The sequence below is a fragment of the Musca autumnalis genome, unplaced genomic scaffold (genome assembly GCF_047663935.1).
Source record: "Musca autumnalis isolate F117 unplaced genomic scaffold, ASM4766393v1 scaffold_3, whole genome shotgun sequence".
In the NCBI taxonomy this organism is placed as follows: Eukaryota; Metazoa; Arthropoda; class Insecta; order Diptera; family Muscidae; genus Musca; species Musca autumnalis.
The window spans coordinates 164476060-164488869 of NW_027411866.1; the positions used below are offsets into that span (position 1 = coordinate 164476060).

Here is a 12810-nt window from a genome sequence, read left to right on the forward strand (position 1 = left end):
GTATCTTTCTGTTGCATTCTATATTATATTGAATGTTGGGTGGGGGGTAAGGGGGGCAGATAGGTTTGTTCAGTTTGAGCAAAGTTGATTGTGCTTTATATGGTGGGAAAGTTGTTAATGAAATTTCAAATAAAGAGTCAGTAACAGTAAGATGGGGAAACATATAATGAGCTAAAACTGATCCGCAGACGTTAAAATAAATTTATCAGAATTAATTTTTTAATATTAATTCATTGAAGTTATTAGCACGAACTTTCATGATAATTCTTGCATTGTCATGTTATATTTTAAGATTAGCTGCATCTATCAAACCGATCTAACGAATGCACGAACAATAATTATTGAATACAACCATCCATCACGAACGAAGAGTGTAAAGTAAAAAAGTAAACCACAAACTCGATCAAAACAAACGAAACAAATCTGAACAACGTAATTTGTAATCGAGTTTTTTTTAACGAAGCTATTGTGTAAAGAGTAACCACAAACTGGCAGATAGAATTTCCCATGGCTATAGAGAAAATAAGTAGGGTTTCACAACAGAAAAAATGGATATCAGAGAATTAAGCAAAAATAACAATTCTTTTCTATGGACAGATATTTATTTCAATGATAAATGGGTATCTACAACACTTTTAAAAGGTGACATCATAAAACGAAAGCAAGCAAATTGATATTTTTTAAACGATATCCAAATTTAGGAAATCAATTTTATTGATTTCTTCACGTTTATAAAGCTTTGTTATTAAATTACTTAATAGATTGAAAATAAATTACGAAAAACCAAATTATTCCTCGGCAGCATCCAATTCTTTTTGGAATGGATCTTTTTCAATGTATTTATCCAAACTCTTGTCAGCGTCATCTTCCACGGCCGATAACTTTGTAAAACCTTCATCATCGACAAAACAGATTTCATGACCATCAGGATCAGCCAAGATAATTACACGCACCGTTTCCTTTCCAGGCGTATCCAATTCAATGAGTGGTGTCAAGATTTTACCATTATTTTGAGTAATAACATCATTGATGTAGGGCTGTTGAGCTTTAGGAACCGAAAAGGCAATACGTCCATAAGCCTTGGCTCTATCCAAAGGTTCCGAGATTTGTTTAAGTTGCAGTGCTGCTTGCATATTGCTATAATTCAAAAGCAATGACGTCTCATCTTCTGACACAATGTTCATGAGCAAAATATCATGCCAATATTTCTTTGATTCTACCAAATTGGTAACATGTAAACCTACATTAACAACAGGATCTTCAACCTGTGGTTGGGGTTCTGGAATAATGTAGAATTTATAACCATCTGGGGACAGCAGTAATTTTTTGCCATCAACATCGGTCATTGGATAATTATTGGCCACGGCACGATCAATCGATTCTTGTGATTTGAGAACCACGCCAGCAAAATCATTGCCTGAAAAGGAAGAATTCAAGAAAATTTTATGATTAACAAAAACATAATATCTTGGGCCAAAACCACACCACCGTAGTGTTCAGCCCGCACAAGAAAACATTCGATAACACTGTGCAACATTTTAAAACTTTTTGAGTGCAAGCTAATTATACTGCCATATTTTATACCCTCAACCTTATAGCTACAGAGGATATATACACTTTGTCGCGATCAGAAATGTGTCTCATTCGAATAATGCAGCCCTATTCTGAACGCATGGGAGTTAGGGCTATAACCAAAAAAATACCACCACATAGCCGTTTAGAGCATGGGAATCTATTATGAGATACGGCGTCAATTTTTCTCTATCGCGAAAAAAGTTTCCGCACCAAATGCATTGAAGTTCAGTAATGCATTTTTTAATTTTAGATTTTATGACAACATATTTGCTTTTAATTAAAATTTTTATTTTTTTGTAATTTAATTTAAAATCATTATCAAAGCGTTCTGTACCAATTTGTTCTCAAATCGCGCCATTTCGGACCATTTTATGAATTTTTGACACTATTGCAGTTTTTGCTTTTTCTTTATAAACTCGTGAATTTTATGTTTATATTTTTTGTACCTATCGGACAAAAGAATATGGGGTCATTTGCAACGAAGTCGCGAAAGTTACAGGCTGTTTTTGTTGACTTTGCCTGTGAGAATCGTATATGTTTTTTACAAAAATACAACACCAGTACCACGTAGGGAATTTTGTCCTAATAATGAAAACGCGTTTCTAAGATCGATTCGGTGAAAAAAGTTTCCGCGCCGACTGTAATTACTAAAACCCTTTTGATATTTTTTCTACTTATAATTTTAAATTTGCATTGTTTGAATAAATATTCATAGAACAAAATACAATTCTCACAGGCAAAGTCATTAAAAACTGTCTGTAACTTTCGCGAATTTGTTGCAAATGACACCATATTCTCTTGTCCGATAGGTACAATAAATATAAACATAAAATTCACGAGTTTATAAAGAAAAAACAAAAATTGCAATAGTGTCAAAAATTCATAAAATGCTCCGAAATGGCGCGATTTGAGAACAAATTGGTCCAGAACGCTTTGGTAATGATATTAAATTAGATTACAAAAAAATAAAAAATTTAATTAAAAGCAAATATGTTGTCATAACAGCTAAAATTAAAAAATGCATTACTGAACTTCAATTACACCTTTTTTCATAATAGTTTTTCATGCTCTACACGGCTATGTGGTGGTATTTTTGATATTTGCAAAAAAGTGCAAAAAGTTATATCCCTAATGGGAGTTGGGAATTTTTTCCCATTCCCACATTTTCGTATTCTGAATAAAATTTTGTGGGAGTTTTTTCCCATTTCCCATCTCCCCTCATTCTGAATGAAGTTCGAATCGGGAATTTGTTCCCATGGGAAAAAAGTATACATTCTCTATCTTGAATTGTGGGAGAATTTTGTGTCTTTTTGTGGGAAAAATCTCCCCAGCAAACAGTGTGGGAGTTTGAAAAAAAAAATTCAAGAAATTTCATATTTTTATGAAATTTCATATTTTAAGACATCTACACGACAAAATTATTGCAAATATTTATAATCGCCATGTGTTTGCTTAATAAAAGCATACAAAATGTACTGTAAAATATGTCATTAGTAGACTTCGGATTTTGCATATTCTTATATGATACAAAAACCTGCAAGAATCTAACATGTTTTACACCGATAAAAAATTTTCCTTTATGTTATCGAACAAAACAAAAAAAGTAGTAAAAATTAGTAGATTTTTGCAGTTCTGGAACAGACCATATGTATTGAAATACGAGAAAAAGAGTCGTGGTTGATTCTATTAACGCAGAACAACAAGTAAAAACAAATCAATTTCAAAAGAATTTTTGGCAATAATTATTAAAATATATTGGAAAATAACCATAATATACAATCTTTACAACTTTTATTCATTTTCGTAATATAACTTTCGGGTTTTTAAATCAGACGACCAACGTTCTATTGAAAACGTGTTAGTCTCCTCAACGACACGACAAAGATCACAGGCGTACATACATATATGCCAAAGTATTGCAATGCTATTCCATTTTCCGAAATGCCTTTTCTTGAATAGGATCGTTTTTTTTAACGTAGAAGCTTGAAATTTTGCAAGGGCATGTGTTTTAGTTTTAGATTCCATCGAAAACGTATTTTATTTTTTTTTAGATACGTTTTCGGATATTTATGGTGACGATATGTAATAACAAGCAAAAATATGTAATAATCGAGAAAAATATCCGAACTTATCTTTTTGAATTTTTTTAAAAATATGCAAAATACGAGTTCTAGCGATCATTAGGAATAAGTAAAATTAGCGATATACTCGTTAAACTCCTAACTAAAATTACTCGGTATCAACATACAATTTTTACAGCCAGTTTCTGTATGTCGAAAGAAGAATGTGTGCGAATGAAACACGCCCGAACTTTAGTTTTCGAAATAATTTTACCTTTGCTTTTGCTTCAAAACAAAAAACAAATTTGAAAAACACGTAAGAGTTTGGACGTGTTTCTTTCGCACACATTCTTCTTTCGACATACAGAAACAGGCTGTTAAATTCGTTACAAACTTAAAAAGTTCCTATTACTTTTTAAATAAAAATTATGTTTGCCTACTAATTAAAAAATGCTTACACCAATTCGCACAATCTGAAGAAAATGTGCTTATTAGAACAACACCACACATCGTTGACTCCATTCACTTAAAAAATCCATAAATCAATGCACGGTTGCTGAATTAAGTAAGTTGTGCTTTTGCTAATCTAATTCAAAAACCGCGAATTCAATGCAAATAGGCATTTTGTATTACAAAACAAAATGACAGCCCCCTAAAAGTATGCTATCATAATTTGGTGTAACTAATTTCGAATTTCGAAAATTCAATTCCCATGATTTGATGTTCCCACGTCGTTAAGAATATGGAAAACGTGGGAATGGGAAATTTCGCTCCCATGGGAAACAGTTCCCATGGGAATGTTCAGAATAGGGCTGATGGTTTTAGACCCCACACTCATTAAGACAAAATCCGTTTCAGACAATTGTAAATTTAGCCGTGTCTGCCCACACGAAAGGCGTAACCGATTTGTTTAAAATGTTGTACATAGTAATAGGTCTTTCATACTTAGATGAAAAAAAATATATCAAATACCTCCTACACAAAACTTAAAAATTCTTTCATTTTATACCCTACACCACTATGTGGGGAGGGTATTATAAGTTGGTTTTGGCCAAAAAGTTTGTAACGCATCGAAATAATGATCGTAGACCCATACTTATATATACCAAAATTCATGTCACGACGAGCTGACTATGTGCGCCCGTCCGTCTGTCCATCTAAACCTTGTAATCACGCTACAGGTCGCAATTTTGATCGGATCGTCACCAAATTTTGGGCGTTGACGGGGGTCCCGGAGAAGCCTATTGATTTTGGTGATGGTCGGATAATATTCAGGGGTCGGAATGGGCAAAAAAACTTATTTGGAGAAAGGGGTATATCAAAAGCAAAACCTGCTAATGAAAGTAGAAAATATCACATTTGCAACGATGTAACGTAGGTTGTCGTAGGTGGTTAAACAACGAAGATATCGCAATAGCAGCTAATAGAACACACCTTTTCATTTTTGCGATTTTAATAATAATGACGAATATCACAGCTTTAGTTCAAAAACAAAGTCTGACTATGAAAGTAGAAAATATCACCTTTACAACGATGTGAAGTAGGTTGTCATAGGTGGTCAAACAACGGAGATATCGCAAAAGTCGGTAATGCATCCCTTTCCACATTTTGTGCAATTACACTACAGGTCAGAATTTTTATCGGATCCTTACGAAGTTTTGGGGGTTGATGGGGGTCTCACAGAGAATGAAGCCTATTGATGGTTGGCGTACATTCCACTTTTCCATTTTTTTTATTTGAGTTGTTCTGACGATGTACTGACACTTAAATGCATTTCAACAAAATTGACCTGTATTAATGAAGACATTCAGAGCAAAGGCGCTAAGCTATCCTTTTTTTTTTTCGAACGTTCCCAACGCCACACTTTCCCACCCCTTCCGAACCGTGGGGGCGACCTCCCCATTACGTAGGGATCGCGTACACGTCATGATCCGGAGCATGACGGGATAAAAAGTTGGCATTGAATACCAGCTACAGAAAATTCTTTAACAGCTAGTATATTTTATAATGTTAGGTATATTCTAAGTATTAAGATATGAAATTATTCTAGACTTGATAATATTGATATCTACACCAAAATCTACAATAAAATATAAAGAATTAAATTCATCACACATTCTGCAGACAGGTTCGCTTAGTGCATAATTAGTGCGATGAGAATCAGTGTTACAGAAACGATAATATCTACTGAATCTGATAGGAACATTTATTTTGATTGAAGAAATAAGGAAATCTGAAAGTATATTGCCATTCAAAATTTTTTGTACCATAATTGTATTGAACATTACACGTCTACTTTTTAATGTTGGTAATCTGATTAACTTAAGCCTGCTCGTATATGAGGGCAAGATGAAATCACTATTCCAATGAAAGCCTCTTAAAGCAAAAAGTAAGAATTGTTTTTGCACAGATTCAATTTTATCAGAATATTTCGAATAATAGGGATCCCATACAACAGAACCATATTCAAGTATAGGTCTGACAAGTGAGACAAATAATTGCTTGGTGACATAGGGATCAGAAAATTCCTTTGCCCAACGCTTAATGAATCCTAAAACTCCATTTGCTTTATTAACCATTGTTATAATATGATTATTGAAATTTAGTTTGGGGTCCAATAGGACACCTAGATCAACAAAGGAATCCACAGATATTAGAGTAGATTCATTTATCCGGAAATCATATGTTAGAGGTGAGGTTCTAGAGAAACACATATGTTTACATTTCTTTAAATTTAAATCCATGTTATTAATAGCGCACCACCGGGAGAATCTATTTAAATCCTCCTGCAGTAATTGTAAATATTCTACAGACTTGTGTGTTATAAAAATTTTAACATCATCTGCATACATAAGTAGTTCAGAATTTTTTATTGACAACGGTAAATCATTAACAAATAATAAAAACAAGACAGGGCCCAGATGACTCCCTTGAGGAACACCTGATGGTACATTTATTGATTTGGAATGACAATCCTCAAATAAAACAACTTGTGACCTGCCTTGCAAGTAAGACGAGATCCAAGATAATAGGATTTTACTGAAACCGATTCGGTTTAATTTGTATATTAATAATTTATGATTGACTCTATCGAACGCTTTACTGAAATCAGTATAGATTGTGTCAGTTTGCTTCTGCTGAGTAAATCCTTTAATGACCTTTGAGGTATATTGAACTAGGTTCGTAACGGTGGATAAGCCACTGCGGAAACCATGCTGATAAGGGCTTAAAATATGATGTACTTTGTACTAATTTTAATATTTTGAATTTGGATCACTTCTTTTTTTAATGTTGTCTTATTAGTAGACAGCGGAATTTTATGCAACTCCTATTTATTGTCCGATTAATAGGTACAAAAATGTATGTAAATTTTTTTGTTTAAAATTTTTTTCAGACAAGTCAATAAAATAGCGAAATGTATAACCACAGCCTCAACCTTCAAAATACCGAAAATCGGGAGGTATCGTTCTATGGGGGCTATATGAAGGCCTGAACCTAAACCGACAAATGTTAGGTGGAAAGTTTTTTACCTCCAAGGAAGACATAATACCAAATTTCAGCCATTTCGGAGGGATATTGAGGCCACATCCTTCAAAATACCAGAAATCCGGAGGTACCGTTCTATGGGGGCTATATGAAGACGTGGAACTATACCAACAAATTTCAGGTGGAAAGTTTTTTACCTCCAAGGAAGACTTAATACCAAATTTCAGACATTTCGGAGGGATATTGAAGCAAATACCGAAAATCGGGAGGTACCGTTCTATGCGTAAAGTTTTATACTCCCAGCGAAGACTTTATACAAAATGTCAGCCATTTAAGTGGTATGTTGAGGCCACAACCTTCAAAATATCGGAAATCGGGAGGTACCGTTCTATGAGGGCTAGATGAAGACGTGGACCCATGCGGACAAATTTCAGGTGTAAAGTTTCATACCCCTAACGAAGACTTAATACCACATTTCAGTCATTTCGATGGAATTTTTAGACCACAAATTCTTGTATATTTTTTTTTTTTGATATGGTTTTGCATATGCTAAATTTATGCAAATATGTCAAAATATGCACGATATGCGAAAAATGCAAAAATTTCTGGGCCTAGTTCGTTTTATTTTGTGATAAAACAAGTTTCTGTCTAATCAGATTTTCTCTACGATCACCCTAACCATATATGCATTTGCATAGGATTCCGCTGTCTACTTATTAGGACGAAGGTCATTATTTATGAACGCTTTTTAATTACTTGAATTAATCGAGCTAACATGACCTAAGGAGTTTGTACTGAAAAAGTGAATTCTATTTTTCCCCTAAACAAATACTGACTTGCTACAGCCTAGAATCAAGAGTAGAATCTCACTCAGTCAATAGATGAGCCATCTGCAATGTTTAGGATATCCGCATTTAACGGTGGCAAAAATCCTTCAGCCTAATGCTGATTTACAACTTAGTATGGGCCGGCCGCATTCCATTTCGGAAGTTTGATAGAACGCAAAGACTTCGACAACATTGTCAGTTTGTAGGAAAGGACTCAGGTTCAAACCTCAGCCGGAACAGTCGGGCTCGGCTGTGAATTTTTTATTTAATCCTGTCTTATTAGGAGGAAGGTCATTATGAAGGTTTTTTTAATTAATTGAATTAATCGAGCAAACATGACCTAAGGAGTTTGTATTGAAAAAGTGAATTGTAGCGAAGTCCCACACACCCAACCAATATGCTACAATCGTGGTTGTTGTTGTAACATTGTTTATTATGTATGTTCGTTCTTCCGTTTAATCTGGCTCTGGGTCTATCTCCAGTTCCAGAAAAGTGGCTGCTTCGATGGGATGTAGCCACAGATCCACTGGAGTTAGATGGGTAGGTTTGGCGGGGCAGTTAAAAAGGTGTTGTGTGTCGTGCGGGCCCATGCCGCATACTGGGCAGATGTTTTGCACGGCGCGATCGGTTTCCGCTCAATAAGAATTTAGGCGACTGCAATATCCCGAGAGTAGTTGAGCCAAAACTACTCTGGTTTGTCGAGGCAGCTGACGCTCCTCAGCTGCGTTAAATGGGGGATGTACTCCGAGGACTTTATTCACACTATAGCTTCGTTCCAGTACTTTTTTAATGGTAAAAGTGTCAAAAGAGAAACTCGTCGAAAATGAGCTCCACATACACATTTTTCCAAAATGTACGGGAACGGAAAAGTGGCAGAAACGTCATAAAAACTGGAACAAATGTCAAAGTCGACCTGTCAGCCAATCCGAAGCCGTCAAACATGTTGCACATTTTTGCTCTCCCAAATTTGTCGTGTAAAAAGTTTCGAAAGAGAAAGCTATTCAGCGCCATTTTTGTTCAAAGAGAAGTGAACATTTTGCAACTTTTTTGGTGTACGGGAACGCATTTCGGGTAAAAATGTGCAAAATGTGTTAAATGTGTAAAAACTTTTTAGTTCTGGAACGAAGCTTATATTTGCTTATCGCCTTAGCAACTGCATCCGTGTGATACCTATTTAAACCTGATTGATATGCCTGCTGATCTAGGGGTTTTCTCCTATATTGTTGGACCTCCCTCTCTAAAGCATGAGTATCCTTTCTGATATGCCTGAATGTGACGGGCCTAGCCAGCAGATTTTGATTGGGATGGCTCTCACGGTAACACCCAAGAAAGTACTGCAATGAAAGCATCTTATTGTATTGCGTTACTGGAAGAATCTTTGCCTCCTCATGTAGATGGTCCACTGAAGACTTGAGAAGCAACCTGTTGTTGCTGTTCTCAGGGCGGCATTCTTACAGGTTTGAAAATTTTTCCAATTCGTATCACATAATCCCGGGGACCGAACTGGAGCCGCATAGCTTACCACAGACCGACCTTTCGCGTTATATGTGATCAACACGGTTTCTTTATCTGCACATCAGGCAAGGTACCCGACGCCAGGATCATGCAATCATCCACATACGTTAAGATCTCCATGCCGTCTGGAGGGGGCGGAATACAGGATAGGTAGAGGTTAAACTGTTCCGGAGATATCACCCCAAATTGGGAAAATCCCTGTTTCACTCTACGGGGTTTGGACTTCTTGTTCCTGAATTCCACGTACGACTGGCATCCACATATATAATTGACGTTTCAAGCTTGGCCGGGGGGTCTGTCTGCTCAATGTCCTCATACAGCGTGGAGTGCCTGATTTCATAAGTCAAGCGCCACCATCACTGTTCTATCACACGGCGCACAGCGCAAAATATTGGAACTGTACATATGTACAGTGAGTCAACTAAGTATTTTGCCTCTTTAAATAATTGAATAATTCGTTAAAAATCATCAAGTTCGAGGACAAACAGTGGAATATTTGCATGCTGTATATTTGTTGGGTGCCACCGTGGTGCAATGGTATGCACGCCCTCCTTGCACACAGAAGGTCGGTGGTTCGATTCCCCGGCCAGACAACATCAAACATTTTTCAACGGTGGCAAAATACCCCTCAGTAATGGTGGCGACATTTCCTGAGTATTTCAGCCTTGTAAAACTTCTCTACAAGTGGTGTCTTTAGACACGCCGTTCGGAATCGGCGATAAACAGTAGGTCCCATATCATTGAGCTAATATGAATCGGGGTGCACTCATTGATATGAGAGAAGTCTCCCTTGTCCCGTATGGGATGTTGTGGAACAATGTTTTTTTTTTATATTTGTAGGTAGTTTAAGATCCAATATACAATTAACATATAAAGCTATATGGGGAACAATGCCTGGCTAACCGGATTCCTCTTTGATGGCGCCTTTCAATTAACTTAAACGAACAGAATAAGTCTTTTTAAGAAAAAATAATATACTACTTTTAAGCGATTTGTTCTTTGTTTTCAAAAAGTCAGCATCCGTTCGAAATAGAAACCTTATCTTTGAAGTGTATTCTTCAACTTCTTCTTTGAACATTGATGTAGAGCTCAATGTTGTAAGGCCACTAATTGAAAATTAACTTAAAAAACTCGTTTCCTTCAATGATTTTTTTACATCAACCCGACCACAGCTTCCACTTAAATTATTAATTTAGAATAACAAAATATCGGCTGACTTACATATCGTCAGCTGCTTTGTGTTTTTTAAACTTCCTCGAAAATGCAACTAAATTCATCAGAAATAAAAATGATACATGTTTGCTATTTACCTGCATTAAAAATGCGTATTTTGACGTTTTGAAACACGTAGATTCGCAGTTGTAAAGTACAACGGCCTTAACAAACATAATACTTCTCAGATTTGCAGTCATTTGTAAAGCAACTGACGATATGGAAGTTAGCCAACGTGACTCTTTTTTTGACAATGTCAGTGTTGCCACACATATTTACTTCGCCTTTTTATGATGTTGTCATTTTTTGCTATGTAAATACTGCATTTATGAAGTCGGCCTTTGTTTTACCGAAATGCGTTTAAAAGTTCTGGTATAGCACAACTGCTCGCGAGTTACAATACCCGATCCCTCAGTTTCAACATAAGTAAATTTTCTACAAAAAGCCCGATATATATATATCGCATTGTGTACCGCCCTGACTTGTCAAGAAGGATCCTCATGTGATAAAAGTCCAATGTTACAATGGAAACCCCTTACACCGAAAACCTTTTAAAGATTGAATGACACTCCACACATGTACAGGTTTTGATGTCCTAAAAAACCTTTGTGTGAAATTGATCAATTCTCTGAATACATAACCCATATAATGCAGAAAAGTTCTGGCTATATCATTGTAGGGTCGAAGTAATATTTGATCTAATCGTGTCAATGACCTTATACATATGTATATCAAGATAGGCCGTTTGTTTTATTTAAATACCTAGAGATTACAAATTGCAACCTACACCATCCTATATATATAAAATACTCTTGTGTCTTGTTAATGAGATTTCGAATATCTGCCTCTGACTCATATTTTATCTTTTTAGAAAAGAACAAACGAAAGCATTTAACATCTTGAATTGTGTTTCTTTTATAGGAATATTTGTTGGGTCTTTAATAAAGTCATAAAGAAGACTGACTTGAAGATACGCCTGTTAAAGTATGACAGAAATGTAAGACCGTAATTTCGCAGATGAAGCTCTCGTATGCATTTTAATCAATTATCCTTACGCCATAATGCAATTACTAAATGAACCTTGCCTTACCCATTTCATAACTGGTCACACCATAATTGTATGTTAATTCAAAGACAAAATGTGTAGACTCTGGGCCATAACCAACCATGGTTTTACTCCAACGATTATCATAAGGCCTGCAAAAGCCAAGTTTTTCAATATGAAATAAACTCATATTTTGTAATTACTCACCCATTGCACTGAGCTTCACAACCTTCCTTGAATTCTTCATGTCTCAGCACCTGTTAATAATAACGTTGTAATTAATATTTTTAATCAAAACTAAATTAATTCGTGACACGAGTAGATGTTAGTTGTGTCTATCAAAATTGTACCTTTAGATTTATCTCCAACACATTCAACTACACCTGTTGAGTTGTTAAAATACTACAATCTACAACCGTTTAGTTGTTGGTAGCCGCAATTAACATCTCAAGTGCGATTGGAATGCGGCATTAGAAAGTATTCCATTCTCCATCGATACAAAAATTCATTTAGACTTACCTTCATACCCAATATATTCCTAAAGAAAAAGGAATTTTTGGCACGATTGCCAATTTTAAAGACATAATGTAATGCTCTTCCAGTAATTAGCGACATCTTATCCTTGTTTATGAGTGCAGCGGAATTTTCCAGGAAATGATTGTATTTGTCTTATTATTAAAACCAGTGAAGGGTTGAACTTTTTATAGAATATTTATCGCAATGCTGTAGTCGTGCACAAAAACTTAATTATTCTAACAACATACCGGTTTGACGATTCATTGGCAAATGACATTGATGAGCAGCGTTGTCAGTATTGGGGATTTTTCCCCAAATTGGGGAATTTTTATTTGAAATGGGGAAAAAAATTTCGACTTGGGGAATTGGGAAAATGTTGAGGAAATCTGAAAAATCTTTGGGGATTTTTGGGGAATTTCTTTTTTGACTAATTACTTCAGATTATCTGATCTTTTTTAATTTCAGTACGTGAATAGTATTAGCGCACGCGTGACGCACAAATGATATGCATCATATTCTAACTGGTCGCAGCTGTAATAATTTATGACAGATTTGAAAAGTTATCATGCGGTTC

The 12810-nt window shown here is 35.5% G+C and overlaps 1 protein-coding gene across 1 annotated transcript; it reads right to left on the reverse strand.

Annotated features, from left to right (window-relative positions):
* Window positions 1-583: 583 nt before the first annotated feature.
* LOC141398066 (glyoxalase domain-containing protein 4) lies at window positions 584-12516 on the reverse strand. Its single transcript, XM_073975221.1, has 4 exons — window positions 12240-12516; window positions 11928-11977; window positions 11766-11872; window positions 584-1417 (listed from the first exon to the last, which is right to left on the reverse strand). Exons 1-4 carry the CDS (start codon window positions 12333-12335, stop codon window positions 789-791), a joined length of 882 nt encoding a protein of 293 aa, XP_073831322.1. The 5' UTR covers window positions 12336-12516; the 3' UTR covers window positions 584-788.
* Window positions 12517-12810: the final 294 nt, after the last annotated feature.